Source organism: Platichthys flesus, chromosome 16 (assembly GCF_949316205.1).
Source record: "Platichthys flesus chromosome 16, fPlaFle2.1, whole genome shotgun sequence".
Taxonomy (NCBI): Eukaryota; Metazoa; Chordata; class Actinopteri; order Pleuronectiformes; family Pleuronectidae; genus Platichthys; species Platichthys flesus.
In genome coordinates, this window is record NC_084960.1 from 21,307,602 (window position 1) to 21,328,332 (window position 20,731).

The following is a 20,731-nucleotide window of genomic DNA, read 5'->3' on the forward strand; positions in this document are numbered from 1 at the left end:
ACAAACCTGTACTTTTGTAGTGAGGTCGCAGTGTTTTCATAGAAAGCTGCGTGCCATGTGTGCGCATCTTTGGTGGGTCCGTCTAGCATGCTACGTGATGTACTCTAGCACCGTGAACAGATGTGCTTGCCTAAACACCAAAAGCAACAATGTTATTCATACTTGTACTACTGTCATGCATACAAAGATACAAGGACACATTTCCCCCAACTAGGGCTGGTAATGAATAGTCGTTCTAGTCCCGCACATTATGACAACAACATCCTCCGGTATCTTGCGCGAGCGTGACTTCCTACAGCAGATGAGTGTAGCGTGTGCTAAATCCCCGTAGAAGCAGCTGTAGCTACCGGAGCGCTAACAGAGCGCTACTGAAGCTAACGGAGCGCTACAGGACCTAACGGAGCGCTGCCGGAGCTACCGGAGCGCTACCGAAGTTAACAGAGCGCTAACAGGGCGCTAACGGAGCGCTTACGAAGCTAATGGAACGCTAACGGAGCGACCGGAGCGCTACCGAAGCTAGCGGAGCGCTAACGGAGCGCTACCGGACCTAACAGAGCGCTACCGGAGTGCTACCGGAGCGCTACGGGAGCTGCTGTAGCTACCGGAGCAACCGGAACTGTACCCATTCCCTCACACACACGCCACAACATGCTAACGTCACTAGCCTCCACACAAAATGTCTAAAAGAAGCAAATACCAGAATTATTTAAAAAAATACTTACATTTCCCTCGTATTCAGTATTGCGATGGAAAGATGGCACCGACCCCTCTTTCAATAACAACCTTTTCAAGAATCCGGCGTTATATTGGCCCAGGTTGATAAAACAGTCCGATACTTTCTAAAAAGTGGGTGGGTCTATCTATGGGTTGGTCGAGTAGTGGGGGAGTGCATAGAGCTATGGGGGCATGGGCATATTGCGACTATGACGTCTATTTCGGTCGTAATTTCATTGGACTCACTCTAGCACATAGTTTCTGAAATAGAGGAAACACAACAAATCACGGGAGTTGTTTTTTTCCAGAGTTTTTGGGAAAGTAGACATGCCAGACACCCAATGAATGTGTAGAAGCACTACAAAAGTGGAATTTTCATAATATGTCCCCTTTAAGATAAAATGTTATCTAGCTGCTACTTCCCTGTTATTTTCAACCACACACATAAGTTAAAGACACCAGCTGTTCTGGGATTTCAGCCACTGATTTACTGATCGGTTAGAGAGACAGGAAGGACTGCATTTTTATGCATAAAGCTGAAAAATGGTGTAGCCTCACCAGTTAGTCAGTCACATACATCCAGTCAGAGATCCAGTGTAGTGATAGGAGAGCTAGACTGATAAATCAGTTGACAGCTAAGGACAGCTAACTGTTTCATGCACAAGCTTCCTCATTGACATTACTTACTGGATTGGACCATGTATGTTCGAGATACAGATGTTCGTGTTTTGATGGCGTTTAATCAAACTTTGAAGCCACGCCACGGTCACACGGTGTGATGGAAAAAAAATCCCTTAGTCACTTTTTTTTCTTAATCTTGTTTTGATGACACTAATCTGAATTTGAAGTCGATCAGATGAAAGCTCTACGACAAGTACATCAAAGAAAAAATGTGGAATATGGCTAAAATGGCCACAAAATTCAAAATGGCGGGCTTCCTGTTTGGTCTAGCATATCTATCCAGCTGACTTATTTGTTTGTTAAAAAAAGACACATGCCCAAAAAGATTTTTGTACATGTCGGCCAATCGTAATGTCGGGGCTGCCCATTAGGGGGCGCTAGTCAGTTATTTTGCCACGCCCATTCCTTAAAACCATTTGAATATCTTCAGGGGGGGGATTTTGCTAAACACATGTAGTTTGAGTGAGATAGAACCATTAACACTGAAGTTACAGCAATTTCGTGTTTCACGGCGAGTTGATGAACTTTGATGCCCCTCCATTAATATGGCGTTTGACAAAAAGTTACAGTTATCTTATGCCTTCATTATCAATGTCTTGAGACCCATTTGATAAAGTTTGACATGGTTGAGGTCAATGGATGAGGAGAAATACATCCAAGTGTAAGACATGCAAAAAAAAAGACATTTCCTGTTGCCACCAGGGGACGCTGTGATTTCAAGTCATGATTTCTGTGTAGATGTCATAAAGCCGGGACTCTTGTCTTACATATCTAGTTTGGACTTGATTGGACCATGTATGTTCGAGATACAGATGTTCGTGTTTTGATGGCGTTTAATCAAACTTTGACGCCACGCCACGATCACACGGTGTGACGAAAAAAATTCCCTTGATCATTTTTTTTTCTTAATCTTGTTTTGATGACACTCATCTGAATTTGAAGTTGATCAGATGAAAGGTCTACGACAAGTACATCAAAGAAAAATGTGGAATATGGCTAAAATGGCCACTAAATTCAAAATGGCAGACTTCCTGTTGCTTTTTTCATAATGCTCCTTGAGACTTTTTTTCATGACTGGTCACGATACACCTATGTCCCGATTTAGGTGAAGATCGATGAAGGGGAAACCTAGGGGCTGTTTCCAGGGGGCGCTGTTGAGCCATTTTGCCAAGCCCAATTCAAATTTCTCCAGAATACTAAAATATCCGCACACCTTGAATTTCCTGCAAAGTTTCACAACTTTTTGAGCATGTCTAGACCCTGAAAAAGCCCCCCAAAGGGAAATAATTATAACTAGGGCTACGTTGTAGCACTAACGGGCCCGAGCACAGGCAATTTCAAGTCTGTTGCGGACGGGGAAGAGAGAGCGATCGATGACCAAGCGCAACGTCTCTGCCTTGCGTGCGTTTTAAGCTCTGCAGCAACAATAAACGCTTCACTTCCTGTAGCCAGCAGGTGGCGCTAGGATTTTAAGTCATGGTGTCTTTGTAGATGTCATCAGGTCGCGACTCTTGTCTTACATGTCTAGTTCGGAGTTGATTGGACCAAATATGTCCAAGATACAGACGCTCGTGTTTTGATGGCGTGTGATCAGACTTTGACTCCACGCCATGGTCAGAGTTTGGTGTTTTCCTATTTTGTAACAGGTAAAAATAGCAGTTAAATGTCAACAGTTGTCTTTATTGTCGTTCTATTATTTAATAAATAAAACAAACTATAGTTTTTATATATATTGTATGACTATATATATATATAACTTTATAACCTGTCTTATCAAATATGTTGTGCGGCACCAGACAGCTTTAAATTGGGGGAAGAGTGGAGGAAATAGTAAAGGTTGCCTACCCCTGCCTTAGGTGACACAATTTGTGCCTTGGTCAAACCATGATCCTACACTGCCCTCTAGTGACTTAATATTCCGGTACAAGTAGGTGTGCCGGCAATATAAAGCCACTAGAGGTCAGTATAAGACCATGAAAAACAGACAAGGTTGAAATGAAAACAAGTCTTTTCATTTTGCACATCAAGCTTTTAAGCCTCACCACGGTCACACGGATTGATGAAAAGTTTAAATTTTGATAACTTAAGATCTTAAGTTGATCTGATGAAAGCTCTCCGAGTAGTACATAAAAACATAACACGTACAAAAAAAACACATTTCCAGTTGCCACCAGGGGGCGCTGTGCTTGTAAGTCACAATTTCTGCAGCGATGTCTTCTGGTGGCGACTCTTGTCGTATGTGTCTAGTTTGAACTCGATTGGACAAAATATGTCTGAGATACAGAAGCTTGTGTTTTCATGGCGTTTCATCAAACTTTAACGCCACACCACGGTCAGACGGTTTTGCTAAAACGTAATCCTTCAATAACTTTAGATCTCCAATTTGTTGTGATGACGATCGTCTAAATTTGAAGTTGATTTGATGAAAGCTGTACGAGAAGTACTTAAAAGAAAAAATATGGAATATGACCAAAATGGCCACTAAAGTCAAACTGGCGGGCTTCCTGTTGCGTTATTCAATGCACTGATGGACTTTTTTGTGCATCTAGTCATGATACACAAAAGTCTTTGTTTTTTTTGAGGATCGGTGAATGCTAAATGAGGGGCTTTTCCGTAGGTGGCGCTCTTGAGCCATTTTGCCACGCCCTTTTCAAAATACTCCAGAATACGTAATTTTACGCCGCCTTCGAATTTGCTGCAAACTCCTACAACTTTTTGAGCACATTAAAGCCCTCAAAAAGCCAATGAGTTTAAACAGAGAAAAATAATAATAATAATCATTTCAATTTCAATAGGGCATCCCACCGATTTCGGTCCTCGGGCCCTAATAATAACTAGGGCTACGTTGTAGCACTAACGGGCCCGAGCACAGGCAATTTCAAGTCTGTTGCGGTCGGGGAAGAGAGAACGTTCGATGACCAAGCGCTCGTCTCCACATTGCCTGCGTTTGCCCTGTGCGGCAAGGAAGATCGCTCCACTTCTTCTGGCCAGCCGCTGGTGCTGACCTAGAGGTAAGTAACCTTGAAACTATCCAACATAACCTATTGCTTTATCTATCATCATATGCTTACATGCCTCAAGTTTTTTGTAATATGTAATTGTTATAAAAGTTACCGTTTATTTATCACGTCTAATGAACAGATTGAAGCAAGATAACTCGACAGTCTTGTTTTGGTTGTGACATTATTTTTTTTAATGAGTTACTATCAATACGCTACACGTGTACATTTCATGTGATAGTAACTGTTTCACCAATATTCTGATACAGGATGGTATATCCGCCATTACTATTTTCACATCGTTTATTTAGTCTGTCATGGAGTTGTAGAGTGAATTAGACAGTAGTGATAACATTATAATGTCCACACATCAGTGTTGTAAACACTTCTCCAATTAATTATATAATTATGTTTTCACACTGAGGGAAGTGGAGAGACTTGATGTGGACTGTTATCAACAGCTCTGTGGGAGATCATCACCTTGAATATTACAGATGAGGTAGAAAGACATTTTATCTATGTGTACAATGTTGTATTTCTTTGTCACGTTTTATCAAAAGCGATTTAAAGTATGTGCATTTAACCATTAGGATACAAACCCAGACCCTAGTACATCGGTTCTAGCTGAAATAAGTAGTGCTTCATAAACAACACAAAACATTCATAACAGTACGCTTCTGCTCCTCATTAATGCAGCTCCTGATGTCCCCAGCAGCAACATGGTGGAGATCTGCAGCTTCATGCTGGTCAACTGGAAGACAACTGATTAAGATTAAAAGATTAAGATTAAAATCCATGTATTCATCCAAAACACATGCACAGACATGCAAAGGCACACTCATGCAGGTAGGGACATTTAATCGCTGCTTTTTACCCATCTGGTGCAGGACACACAGAGCAGTGAGCGACCATGTACGGCACTCGGGGGAGCAGATGTTGGGGGAGTGAGGTGCCTTGCTCATGGGCACTAGAGAGGGTAGGGAGACTCTTGGATTTTTGGACAGATCAATCCAGGTGCGACTTTTGTTGTCTCTCCATGGAGTCGAACCAAAGACGAACCAGAGACCTTCTCTGCCCATAGTCCAAGTTTCTGCCACTCGACCACCGCCTCTCCTCATGCATCATCAAACTAGTAATCTACACATCACTCCATGCGTTGCTCCCTTAACTACAGATGGCCTGCGAATGTCATGGAGTTTTACAGTGAATTAGACAGTTTAGGTATGATTTTAATCTCCACACATCAGTGTTGTAAACAGTTCTCAAATTAATTATAGAATTATGTTTTCACACTGAGAGAAGTGGAAAGACTTGATTTGGACTGTTATCAATAGGTCTGTGGGAGATTATCACCTTGAATAGTACTGATGAGGTAGAAAGACATTTTATGTATTTGTACAATGTTGTATTTCTTTCAGCACTTTTATCAGAAGGGACTTAAAATATGTACATTTCACCATGAGGATATAAACCAAGACCACAGTACAACAGTTCTATCTGAAATCTGTTGTGCTTTTTACACAACACAAAACATTCTTTAACAGTGCGTTTTTTCTCTTCATAGATGAAGAACTGCAGCACCTGATGTCCTCAGCAGCAACATGGTGGAGATCTGATTTGATACACTTTAGATAAGAACCCAGTGTTTTATATTTCTGCTTTGCCATAAGAGACAGAACATGGTCATCACAGCTGTGTCCTTCAGGCTCGTCTGTCCCTAATAAAATGATAGGAAACATGAAAGTGATCGTCATTATTGTAGAGGAAGAGTTACATATGAACAAAGTGTGTAATCTTATTTTCTGTGGATATTCAACTGTGTATTTGAATATGCTTTTGGATTAAAACGTGCACTACCATGACAATGAATGTTTTTAATGGAGCTATTTCACATTAAAAGTATTGCATTATAATTTAATACATTATGTATTATGTGCAATACTTTGATTGTTTTTAAGTAATGAAATCAGGTCTGTACCTGGAGTCAGTGTTCAGTCTGGTTGGATTCAAGTTGTGTGTCAAGTTGGACCTTCTAGAGGAACATGAAACCAATACACAGATATGTAAAGTCATACATGGGCCAGGTTAAGTAATTAACAGACTTTTAAATGGTAAAAATAAAATATTAGTTCAAAGTTAATCAGAGCATAATCATTTCAGATTAGGAAATAGGTAGTGCATATAAACCCACAACTCTGTATGACACTGTCTGTTCTAGTAAAGTTACAAGGCTATGACTTACTCATATTTAACAAAAGAATTCAGTGAAGTCTGTCTGAGATTAACGATTTAAATACTGAAGGTGGGAGACACGGTTATTTTTCACTGTAACACGTGACAGGACATCAACACCGTGACTCTGAATAAAGAGCCTTAAAAGACGTAGTGCTCCTTTGAACAGCTGCTCTTACAATGTGTAGCAAGTGCTAAATCTCCATTAGTATAATAGTAACAAAAATCACCCTTTACATAATTGAACATATATTTTCCATGTGAACCCCTTTAACACAGTTCAATTCAGGAGCAAAATATAATTTATACAGTATTTATTAGAGCTAGTATTAGTAAACAGATCAAACAAATGCAGTACAACACATCACACATCCACAGTGTCTCTTTTGCTTATCATCACAGTCAGTCAGAAGTGTCCGTTTAACTTACGTAGCAGTTGAGAGATGCTTCGTTGGAGGTAGCAGGAGCTAGCTCATAGCCAGTGCTGCTGTTGAGAGCGGCAGAGTTCACACAGGAAAAGACACGACGGACGGGGGAAAAAAGCTTTGAGTCCCACACTCTAACCTGCTGAGCGAACAACGTCCACAGTGACTCCGCCGCCGTCCTCTCATCCAGACTCGCCAACCGTTCTCCGGTTCTTCGTGATACACAGCTCCGCAGCTTGTGACGACGTAACTCATGAGGCGTTCACTTGCAGCTGTGTTAAATGCAGCTTCGTTTGTCATGGCGAGTTGAAGAAGTCTGCTGCAAAGCTATGAATAATCCGCATGATGAAAACTCACAGCAATGTTATGCCTACATTATCAATATATTGAGACCCATGTGACACAGTTTGACATGGTTTAGCAAAGTGAATGAGGAGAAATACATCCAAGTGTGAGACGTAACAAACCGAAAGCGGTCTCATGCTGCGTTCAGGGTAACTCTGTTAAAATGGGTTTCATAGGTCATGATGAGCTGATGAACTTTGATGCCACGCCATTAACAATCTGCATGATGAAAAGTCACAATAATGTTATGCCTACATTATCAATATCTTGAGACCAATTTGACACAGTTTGACATGGTTTAGTAAAGTGGCTGGAGGGAAATACATCAAAGAGTAAGATGACCAAAACAAGACATTTCCTGATGCCACCAGGTGGCGCTTTCCTTTTAAGTCATGATTTCTAGGTAGATGTCTTCCGGTCGCGACTCTTGTCTTATATGTGTAGTTTGGAGTCGATTGGACAAAATATGTCTAAGTTACAGAAGCTCGCTTATATTGGCGTTTAGTCGAACTTTGAGACCTCACCACGGTCACACGGTATGATGAAAAGTTTAAATTCTGATAACTTTAGATCTTCATCTTGTTTTGTAGAGTCTCATCTAATTTTTAAGTTGATCTGATGAAAGCTGTCTGAGTAGTACATAAAAACATAACACGTACCAAAATAAGACATTTCGCGTTACCACCAGGGGGCGCTGTGATTGTAAGTCACAATTTCTGCACCCATGTCTTCTGGTGGCGACTCTTGTCGAATGTGTCTAGTTTGGACTCAATTGGACAAAATATGTCTGAAATATAGAAGCTTGTGTTTTGATGGCGTTTCATCAAACTTTAACGCCACACCACGGTCAGACGGTTTTGCTAAAACGTAATCCTTCAATAACTTTAGATCTCCAATTTGTTGTGATGACGATCGTCTAAATTTGAAGTTGATCTGATGAAAGCTGTACGACAAGTACATCAAAGAAAAAATATGGAATATGACCAAAATGGCCACTAAAGTCAAACTGGCGGGCTTCCTGTTGCGTTATTCATAATGCACTGATGGACTTTTTTGTGCATCTAGTCATGATACACAATAATCTTTGTTTTTTTTGAGGATCGGTGAATGCTAAATGAGGGGCTTTTCCGTAGGTGGCGCTCTTGAGCCATTTTGCCACGCCCTTTTCAAAATACTCCAGAATACGTAATTTTACGCCGCCTTCGAATTTACTGCAAACTCCTACAACTTTTTGAGCACATTAAAGCCCTCAAAAAGCCAATTCATTTAAGCTAAGAAAAATAATAATAATAATAATAATAATAATCATTTCAATTTCAATAGGGCCTCCCACCGATTTCGGTGCTCGGGCCCTAATAATAACTAGGGCTACGTTGTAGCACTAACGGGCCCGAGCACAGGCAATTTCAAGTCTGTTGCGGTCGGGGAAGAGAGAACGTTCGATGACCAAGCGCTCGTCTCAGCGTTGCATGCATTTGCGCACTGCTGCAAGATAAACGCTTCACTTCCTGTAGCCAGCAGGTGGCGCTATGATTTTAAGTCATGGTGTCTTTGTTGATGTCATCAGGTCGCGCTTCTTGTCTTACATGTGTAGTTTGAACTCGATTGGACCAAATATGTCCAAGATACAGAAGCTTGTGTTTTGATGGCGTTTAGTCACATTTTGACGCCTCGCCACGGTCACATGGTGTGGCGAAAAATTGATCTTTCAATAACTTTAGATCTCCATCTTGTTGTGATGATGACACTCGTCTAAAATTTCAATTGATGTGATGAAAGCTCTCTAAGAAGTACTTGAAAATAAAAAACATGGAATATGGTCCAAATCGAAAATGGCGGGGTTCCTGTTGAGTTTTTCAAATTGCTCCGGTGCGTTTTTTGTGCATCTGGTGATGATACACAACTGTCTTCAATTTCGTGAGGATCAGTGAATTCTAAATGAGGTGTTTCTCCATAAATGAGGGGAAGCTCTGTTGGTGGCGCTGTTGAGCCATTTTGCCACGCCCATTCTTTAAAACCATCTGAATATCTTCAAGGGAGGGGGGCTGATGATACACACATGAAGTTTGAGGGAGATGGACCCATGAACACGGAAGTTAAAGCGTTTTCGTGTGTCATGGCGAGCTGATGTGACGCCCCGCCACAGTCAGACAGTGTGACGAAAAGTTGTTTCTTTGATAACTTTGGATCTCCATCTTGTTGTGATGACACTCGTCTAAATTGATGTGATGAAAGCTCTCCGACAAATAAATCAAAGCGCACGATGTACAAAAACAAGACATTTCCTGATGCCACCAGGGGGCGCTTTCCTTTTAAGTCATGATTTCTAGGTAGATGTCTTCCGGTCGCGACTCTTGTCTTATATGTGTAGTTTGGAGTCGATTGGACAAAATATGTCTAAGTTACAGAAGCTCGCTTATATTGGCGTTTAGTCGAACTTTGAGACCTCACCACGTTCACACGGTATGATGAAAAGTTTAAATATTGATAACTTTAGATCTTCATCTTGTTTTGTAGAGTCTCATCTTATTTTTAAGTTGATCTGATGAAAGCTCTCTGAGTAGTACATAAAAACATAACACGTACCAAAAACAAGACATTTCCTGTTGCCACCAGGGGGCGCTGTGATTGTAAGTCACAATTTCTGCACCGATGTCTTCTGGTGGCGACTCTTGTCGTATGTGTCTAGTTTGGACTCAATTGGACAAAATATGTCTGAAATATGGAAGCTTGTGTTTTGATGGCGTTTCATCAAACTTTAACGCCACACCACGGTCAGACGGTTTTGCTAAAACGTAATCCTTCAATAACTTTAGATCTCCAATTTGTTGTGATGACGATCGTCTAAATTTGAAGTTGATCTGATGAAAGCTGTACGACAAGTACATCAAAGAAAAAATATGGAATATGACCAAAATGGCCACTAAAGTCAAACTGGCAGGCTTCCTGTTGCGTTATTCTTAATGCAATGATGGACTTTTTTGTGCATCTACTCATGATACACAATAGTCTTTGTTTTTTTTGAGGATCGGTGAATGCTAAATGACGGGCTTTTCCATAGGTGGCGCTCTTGAGGCATTTTGCCACGGGGTGAGAAGGGGGAGGGATGAGAGGGGTGAAAGGGGGTGGGGTAAGATGGGGGCGGGGTGAGAGGGGGGCGGGGCCTTCAAAACAGGTTGATCTGAGGAGGTCTGTTTTAGACAGAGTAAAAAGGTGCTGTTTTAAATTATCCTTGGGGTATTTTTACCAAAATATTTTACAGACATTTCATTAAGACCCCAAGGAACCATATCAACTGTGGTGAAATGGAAATAATATGTCCCCTTTACGCATTTTCGTGTGTCATGGTGAGCTGATTTGACGCCCCGCCACAGTCAGACGGTGTGTCGAAAAGTTGTTTCTTTGATAACTTTAGATCTCCATCTTGTTGTGATGCCACCCGTCTAAATTTTAAATTGATGTGATGAAAGCTCTCCGACAAATAAATCAAAGCGCACGATGTACAAAAACAAGACATTTCTTGATGCCACCAGGGGGCGCTTTCCTTTTAAGTCATGATTTCTAGGTAGATGTCTTCCGGTCGCGACTCTTGTCTTATATGTGTAGTTTGGAGTCGATTGGACAAAATATGTCTAAGTTACAGAAGCTTGCATATATAGGCGTTTAGTCGAACTTTGAGACCTCACCACGGTCACACGGTATGATGAAAAGTTTAAATATTGATAACTTTAGATCTTCATCTTGTTTTGTAGAGTCTCATCTAATTTTTAAGTTGATCTGATGAAAGCTCTCTGAGTAGTACATAAAAACATAACACGTACCAAAAGCAAGACATTTCCTGTTGCCACCAGGGGGAACTGTGATTTTATGTCACGACTGCTGTGTTGATGTCTTCAGGTCGGGACTCTTGTCTTACGTGACTCTTGTCTTACGTTTAGTTTGGAGTCGATTAGACCAAATATGTCTGAGATACAGACGCTCGTGTTTTCATGGCGTTTCGTCACACTTTGATGCCACGCCACGGTCAGATGGTGTGTCTAAGAAGTTAATTCTTTGATAACTTTAGATCTTCATCTTGTTGTGATGACACTCGTCTAAATTTTTAGTTGATCTGATGAAAGCTGTACGACAAGTATATCAAAGTAAAAAAAATGTAATATGCCCAAAATGGCCACTAAATCATAAATGGCGGGCTTCCTGTTGCGTTATTCATAATGCACTGATGGACTTTTTTGTGCATCTAGTCATGATACACAAAAGTCTTTGTTTTTTTTGAGGATCGGTTAATGCTAAATGAGGGGCTTTTCCGTAGGTGGCGCTCTTGAGCCATTTTGCCACGCCCTTTTCAAAATACTCCAGAATACGTACATTTTCGCCACCTTCGTATTTACTGCAAACTCCTACAACGTTTTGAGCACATAAAAGCCCTCAAAAAGCCAATTCATTTAAACATGTGAAAAATAATAATAATAATAATAATAATGATCATCATTTCAATTTCAATAGGGCCTCCCACCGATTTCAGTGCTCGGGCCCTAATAATAATCATTTCAATTTCAATAGGGCCTCCCACCGATTTCGGTGCTCGGGCCCTAATAATAATAGGAAAAACGCCTACAATTTCAATAGGGCCTCACACTGATTTCGGTGCTCGGGCCCTAGTAAAAATCCTTAAGAATTCAATAGGGCCTCCCACCGATTTCGGTGCTCGGGCCCTAAATATAAAATATTGTGGTAGAAAGAATAAAAACAGAAACACAAGGTGAATAGGTAGATAAGGTGCAGTGGCAGATGATGGTAATAGTACTGATGATATGATGGTAATGTTATTGTTAGACAGTATATAAAAAATAGTACAGTATATATAGTATATAATATATATTTATATATGATAGTAATTATACCAATATAATAGCAGTTTATAGTAATAATAGCAGCAACAGTATATATAATAATAATAATAGTAAAATATAATAATAATAACATGTACATATGCATAAATAAAATATGTGTATATAGACTTATACATACAAAAAATATACAAAGAGTATGATATAATATATGATATATAGTACGGGTATACATATAAGTATTTGGCGATACAATAGATAATATAATATACTGTGAGTGTAAGAATATGTAGACAGAGTATGCAAAAGACAATGTTATTCTATAAAATGATGAATTGAGACAGGTATATTTAGTGCAGTTCAGTTCTGTGATGGTGGCTCTGACAGAGGTAGATGAGTTGTACAGCGGTTGGGAGAAACGACTTCCTGTATCGTTCCTTAGAGCAGCAGGGTTGAATGAGGCTGTGGCTGAAGCTGCTCCTTAGCTTGTCAAGATAATCATACATTTCTATATTATTTATATATCTTTTCAAATTAAAATCAAGTGTAAGACATTAAGTACTCACCATCATTTTGATAAGTGAGTGATATTATGAGGCATGGGAACTCCTAATTATGACATGATCACTCAAGTATTTTCAAATTTAAAGTCGCAAATTTAAACTTTGCGACTTTATTTTCATCGTTTAATCTTCTGCTTTCCAAGAGCCTTCCATACAGACGGTCGTGAGGCTGAGAACTCGAAGTCCCAAGGATATGATGAAATTAATTTTGGTATGAAATTTCAAAGCAAGAATTAAAAGACTGGAATGGAACTTTTTTGTTTGACTTTATCTATATACAAAACTCTTGTGGCATGCACAGTGTGGAAGCTTGCCTGGTTGTAATGTAAAATCAGGAATGTAGCCCCATACACTGATCCCTGTACTCTCATACTCTATTCATACAGCATTTCAACTCAATGGGTGAGTTATAGAAGTCTCAGGAAGGTCCTGGCTCCCACAGGAGGGTCGAGAGTGATGGTAAGAGCTGCTTGAATTCTCAAAAGAGGAGCTTGTGTACTTCCAACATGTTGAAAGGATCACTATTTAAGAAGAGAAAGCAGACACTGCAATGGCAACTCTCATTTTCCACAATCCTGTCTGAATGGTTTGATTTCATACACAGGTAAGAATTAAAATCTTACCTCAATTGTAATTGGTAATGGTTATGGTTTGTATATAGCGCTTTTCTGGTCCTGATGACCACTCAAAGCGCTTAACAGTACAGTTTGCCATTCAAACATTCACATACATTCATACAGCAGAACTTTTTTTTCTATGAGGGGCAATTCGGGGTTCAGCATCTTGCCCAAGGACACTTCGGCATGCAGATGGGAAAGACTGAGGATGGAACTGCCGACATTCTGGTAGATGACCGCTCTACCCCTCAGCTACAGCCGCCAACATTCTTTCTTTCTTCCTCGAAATTACTCATTGTTTCTTATTGTAAGAAGCAAAGTAAGGTGTAAGGTAACAGGAATGTGAATCGTGCACATTACAGAAATGCTTAATTTTTATGACAATTCACATTCCTTACACAGTGCACAGTAGATGTGAGAGGAGTGCAAGACGTAAATTCTACAATAACAGCACAGCACGAAAAAATAAAAAATAAAACTTGAAGAATTAATCCAAGACTAATTTAGGATTACTTTGAGAGGATTACCTTCATTGTTATAAAGGGCTAATTTCTCTTTTTTGTTACGATTATAAGCTTTCTTGTTCATGGTAGAGCCTTGACCTTGGTCTGCTGTGTTTCTAACACCCCAAGTAATATTTATTGTTATAGTCGTAATATTATATTGGATTTGGCAGCAACACGGTTCACCCCTGAGACTCCAAACATGTATCTGGTCTCAAAGACATCTAGATAATGAGTGAATTTTCATTTTTTGGTGAAATAAGCCTGTATGTTATGATATAATTGACAGTGATTGTTTATGTAGCCTCTATATGACGATATATTGGATGGCAGATTGTGATCAATGGCAGCCATTACCTTAAAACCTATGTTCTTCATGTGGGAAGTGGAGTTCACAATATGCTTTGGTGTTCAGATGGTTAAACTTGCGTTCTTACAAGTTGTTGCTTGGCACCTGATAACAAGAACTGTTAATGATTTATCCCCCACTTCATCTTAAATGTGTTCAAGTAGTTGTTGAACACTGCAGGCAGCTGGTATTGTAGGGGAGAGCGGGGTAATGTGGGACATTTTTTACATTTGCTCCCCTCTAGGCGAGCTAAAATGATATATTAGTCAAGTTTACACATTTCCCATTAATTCAGGATGTTTTCTAGAAATGGAAATGATCAGAATGTCTTAAGGACGAAGGGCAGCGAAAATATGATTGTTTTAAAGTGGTCTTGTGTCCCACTTTACCCCCGGGGTAAAGTGGCACCATGTAGCATCAATCACATGGTTTTATATGTTGAAAGTTCACCAACATGTATGATATAAGTTTTTCTACCTGATTCAATTTGTTTTGACACAACAGTTGATTAAGTTCAAAGCAAGAAAATGTACTTTTACATGCAAAAAACATATGCGTATTCAAATGCCAGTCTATTTCTTGCGCTTGACGCGAGTGTATCGCACCAGGAAACACACTGAAAAACGATTTTAAACTATATTGATGACATATCTTATATGATATAAATGATCAAATATGCATCCCATACTTTGAAGTCCCCTTCTGTTGTCCTGGAGTTTTAATTTGACCATTGACATTATTAAATGTCCCCCTCTGCCCATCCACTACAGCCACACAAGCAGAGATACAGATTAAAAGAGAGAGAGAGGGGGCTACGTATTCTCCACATAGGCTTGAGTGGAGAATACATAATTTACCCCCGACACCCGACATTTAACGGAGCAAACAGCGAAGTTCTTCAACATGGATGACATTAAATTAATAATTGAAGTGGAGAAGTACAGTGAGTTGTATGATCCTTGTATAAAGACAACACCAAGAAAGACCAATTTTGGGACTCTGTTCAGGCCCGGTTCCAGAACAGAATGCCTTGGGGTGCATCTGAGATTACAGGGGGTGCACCAGTACTATACAAACCAGCTACCCAGCTTCAGTTCAGACTTCGCTTTTTTACACACAGGCCTTTCTACCATGGCGCCAGTTGTTGTAGCCAGTCATGGTGAAAGCATCGGTGCTGTTTTTATTTGACCAAAAGTTTCTGCAGGCATAGCAGAAAATTGAATCTTTCTCACACGAATACTCTAGCCATTCTCTAGCAGCAAACCACGAGCTGCAAAAGGACCGCTTTACCCCACTGTACAGGCGAGTCGGATATGTTTTAAGAAATACCTGGGTAGGCTGTGTTGATCCGAGATCCCCTGGCACTTGCGGGCCGCCAACGGGTGGCAGTGTCGAAGCCGAAGGCTGCTTGTCCGGGAGTGAGGGCGGCGCAGGCAAAGGCAGCGAGTCGGGCAGGATTGAGCTGGCGTTGCTAGTGCTAGCCTCCACAACGGTTATAGAGCTGACGTTGACAGAAGCCAAAGTAACGTCAACTGTTCCGGCTGCCGCGTGACCCACATTGTCTCCATCCTCCTCCCTGCTCCGGTTAATGTCTTCTGCTGTGTTCTTTTTTAACCATTTTCGGATATCCATTCCTAAATGGATATCCAACGGATATATAACTGTTGCTGCCGAAGAAGTTCAACGTCACTACCGTGCGCGCTATAGATATACTATGGGTGCGTGCATTTTGCAAACGACGCCGGCATGACACACGATGCCGGCCGGCGGCCAATCATATAGAGCGACGACATTGCGCCCTCGAGTGTGATATTGCTTTATACAACAGTATAAAGCAAAATATATACTAGTAAAATGTACTGTTAATAATAATAATTGACAATAGATTGTGATTTGTTTGTTTATTTAATCATATAAACGAATGAAATTGCTTCCGGCAACAAAAATAAATTCCCACTGAGCGGACTGTTGCCAAGCAACATATAAACAAAACACCATACATAAATGCGGAGTGATTTTGTCAGTTTGTTGAACAGTCAGAGTGATGTCGGATGCTCATATCTCAACGGTATTTAATGGAAATAGTCACAAGTTTCATTACAATTTGTTTTGTGAGCAAGTATTTTATTATTTTTATCATATTTATAAAAAAAAAAAATCTTTATTTTTTTTCAATTGAGGGTGCAAACAATTTTTTTGGGGGTGCAATGCATGCTTATGCACCCCCGTAGAACCGGACCTGACTCTGTTGCTTAATGTTGGAGCAACAAGTAAGTATATGCTTTTAATCTACTGGATCAACGGGTGATATTATTAGCGCTGCCCAGCGGTTCAGCGTCGCTTCAGTGTCCGGTGTGAACAGCCAAGCGCCGGCGCGATAGGGATTAGCGCGGTGCTTTGGCGTCGCCTCAACGTTCTCTGTTCCGACTTTCAAAATGAATGCGCTGTCGATGTCTTCTAAAACAGACTCAATGGCAGCATCTACACATCTCAGCTCTCCAGCGGCAGGCATGTTTGTTGAAAACGAATTCAACCCAAGGGCACTTTGATGACGTGGTTGATTACGTTACCGGTGATCATCTGTCCATCATCGTATAAAGCCCGCCCTGACAATCTGATTGGTCCGGATGATTTCGAACCGGGCATAATTTCTCCCCAACGGAGCGACTCCAGACCAAACTTCCCGACCTCAAATGTTGTGGGCGGGGCTAAATTCGTCTGGCATCCAGGCTAACATTACCCCGCTCTCCCCTACAGTTCAAACTGTTGTTTTACACTCAATGATTTCAATCCTTTTTCTTTATCATGCTATCTAAATCTAACGATCAGACGGCGACATCGAGCTTTTCAAAGTAAAACCTCAGGTTGTTGCTGCATGGCAATAACAATATGTACAGAGGATAGTGAAATGAGCTGTCCCTGTCAGTTTGCAACAGACTGATGTTACTAGGCTACAGCCGTTTACCCTGCATGTGCACCTGACCTACAGCATCAGCCTGTGACACTGTCCAGGAGTAAAAAAAACTTACTGGTCTCCTCACCTCGTCTGCCTCTCCCCGGTGTAAACCACGAGCTGCCAGTCCGGTCCTCAGTTCGCTGATGTCTACTCTGCCATCTTTATTCAAGTCCAGCTGCTCGAACAGCTCCGCATATCTCCTCTCTCTGTCCGGGTCCAGGGACGCTGCACACTCTCCGCTCTCCTCGTTCCCTCCGCGGTTTCTCCGGGCGCTGAACCCCTCCTCGTCTCCGCCCATGTGAAAGAAAGAGAGCCGGTGTTCGGTGCTGATCGGCCGGTAGTGTCACAGCCGAGCAGAGTCAGCGCTGAGAAGAGCGGGCCGGTGCCTACCACCACACGGGGAAGGGGGAGCAGAGCGGGGCAGGTCCCGGGTGGATGGATGGATGTGGTTCAGAACAGCTCGCGTGGGATTTATCTCCGGCACGCGCAAATCCACTCACTCACTCAGATGTATTAGTTTCCGAAAGTCGTGACCGACCTAGCGGTTTTACCGCAGTCTGTCAAACCAGCACTGACACATCTGCGTGCGCGCTTCCACGGTCTATCCACTCCAGCCGCCCGGTTGTGTCTGTGCTGGTGCAGTCGATCAGAAACGAAGATCCACTGACACGCATTTAGATCCACATGTGAATCCGCCTCCTTTCTGTGACGTACGCCCTTCTGCCGCAGCTGACACGCGTGACATTTTAAGCGCACGCGCTCACAATAGTTCGCGTGGTAGGATCGTGATATAGAAGGACTACAAACAAGTCAGGCTGTGAGATGAACTCTTTACACGTATTTATTTATAGTCCCAACATGATAAATCCACTCAGAATCAGAGCAGGGTTATTAAGTCAGGGTCTATTATTATTTAATAGGATTACTTAGTTATTTTTCAAATACTCTATCTCTGTTTATTAGGCCATAATTACATTCCTAATGATGTAGGATTTACTGGCATCTAGTGGTGAGGGTGCAGATAGCAATTAATTGTGTGACTTCAAACCTTATGCTAACTAACACAACAACCATGGGCTCTTTTAAGTTATTAAGGAAGGTACACAGCTGAAGATATGCCCCTAAAATCCGCTGGTGGTCACTAACATCCTCTAACAACATCTGGCAGTAGTCATTAATTAGTGTGGTAGAACGCACAAAGGATATTCACTGTCTATCTATTCTAAAATTGGACAGCGTTTAGTTTAAAAAGTCATAGAGGTAATTATGTCAGATCTATTGAGAAGGCCGCAGGTTTTTCATAGGGCTGCCATACAAGCCAGTAGCCAGTCAAATTGAATTACATTATCATCCTATATTCAAAGATGCAAATGTCCTGCAAAATGTGGAATTGAAAAGATGTTGGTTTCTACAACAGGACTGAATTAGTTTTATCTTGATGTGTTTTATAAACTGTCAAGTGAGTGAACACAGCTTAGCATATACTATATGTAAGTGCAGCAATGACAATGATTAATTTGTAAAATCAACGATCTGAATACTTGTACATAGCTGAAGATGAAGTGTAAATAACCATTGAAAGGTTATTGCTATTAATAGCATTATTAATTGGGATTGTGAGCTGTGACGCGCAGCAAAGGATAATGAGATGCCTGGTCAGCATCCACAGGATAGGAGACAGAGAGAGAGAGAGAGAGAGAGAGAGAGAGAGAGAGAGAGAGAGAGAGAGAGAGAGAGAGAGAGAGAGAGAGAGAGAGAGAGAGAGAGAGAGAGAGAGAGAGAGAAATTAAAATTGAAATTATCAGTTCAGACTTTCAAGGACTTCCCCCATATTTGTATTTACTTATCAGCTAGGGTTCTAATAACGAGCAGGAATCAGGGCAATTTTTCCCTCATAATAGTTTAGGTGTAAGGAACTTCTTGGTGCAGTCCTACAATTTGTATCCAAAGTGAAACACATCTGTTTCACTTTTTTCAACCCATCTTTAAGAATGGCAGTAAAAATATCTGATAATGTGATTGATTACTCACAGAATAAAATCTTTTTCATGTAACTCACAAATGTTATTTCATACCATGCCACCAAGTACATTCAATAATTCGTAACTTATTCTGAGAATGCATTTATTCTGAGGACTGACTGTCTGTTGGACTGATGACTGAAGAAGATATGGCATTTCTGAAATGTAGTGAATTGGAAGTATAGAGATTAATAATACAAAAATATGTCATGAATAATATTAAAGAAAATAATAGAAATACTCAATGAAAGTAAAAATGATAAATGATTAAAGGCAAGCGTTAAAGATTCAATCGCACATGTTCTATAGTGCAATAGAGAACATGTGCAATTTTATTTGTAACTCTTGACTTTTAACTTATTTATATAGTATTTATATAGTATTTATATGTGTGAATGTTATCCACTGTTTTTGATGTGTGTGTATATATGTGTGATCAACTGGACTGTTGTGCACTGTACAATGACAATAAAGGCATTGAATTGAATTGAATTGAGATAATACAACATTCACACCAAGTCCTAGAAGTTAAAGTCCACATGCAGGTTCCTTGTTGTACTATCACTGTCAGGATGGAGCAGCACTAAAATGTCGGGTTACACATCATATTCATTTAATCATGTGGGAAGTTATTATTGACATTACTGTATTATAGAAAGACACTGCAACATGGGGCAACGTCCCACGTCCCAGTGCATAGTCAGCCCGTTGTGGTGTGGAGGCCGAACTGCGTCCTCCTTATTCATTATTCGTGTGCAAGTCACTCCAAGCCACCCACACATACAAACACACTCACAAGACCATGACGTTGCAATTACAACTTTATTAACAACACACACACTGTATCAGCAAACAAACACAACCATGGACAAGTTTCTGATTTGTGAAAGTCAGACAACCGAGGCGCCAGTTGCGAAGAAGCCAGGGCTTTGCAAATATGACGAGAGTTATTTACAGTTTGGTTTCACGTCACTGGCACGACTGAGCAACGTCCTCAGTGTGTTTTGTGTGCCGAGGTGCTTGCAAATGACAGCACCTCATGAGTCATTGAGTTCAGTCTCTTCATCTATGCATAGTCCACATCGTGATGCATCTAAGAATCGAGACATTTCCACAACTCTAGTGTGGAACGTGGTGAAACTGAACCCCGACCCTGGAAAAAAAAAAGAAGAACTTATGAAAAACAAAACTTGCTCTGCCAGAGTGTCTCTTTTGGCTCATTTCGCTGGTTCCAAGCCCGGATAAAGGAGGAGGGTTGGACGTAGAGCTAGCAATGCCGCCCCACTTAACAGTGCGCCGCACATCATCCTGCAGCGCACATCATCCTGCAGCGCATATCATCATCTCCGCACATCATCCTGCGGGGCATATCATCATGCCAGACACATCATGCTGCGGGGCACATCATCCTGCGGCGCATATCATCAACGCACATCATCGTGGCGCACATCATTTTGCAGCGCACATCATTATGCT

At 41.0% G+C, this 20,731-nt stretch overlaps 1 protein-coding gene across 2 annotated transcripts in view; it reads right to left on the reverse strand.

The window, feature by feature from the left end:
• Positions 1–17,865, reverse strand: part of LOC133971360 (mitochondrial adenyl nucleotide antiporter SLC25A23-like) — a 56,103-nt gene extending 38,238 nt beyond the window's left edge. The window contains exon 1 of one of the 2 annotated variants that reach the window (XM_062408680.1): positions 17,320–17,865. In XM_062408680.1, coding sequence (XP_062264664.1) covers positions 17,320–17,532 — 213 coding nt within the window. In that variant the 5' untranslated portion in view covers positions 17,533–17,865. Of the gene's footprint in view, positions 1–17,307 lie in introns of both variants that reach the window. The other variant, XM_062408679.1, reaches the window with a different exon arrangement.
• Between the last annotated feature and the right edge of the window lie 2,866 nt (positions 17,866–20,731).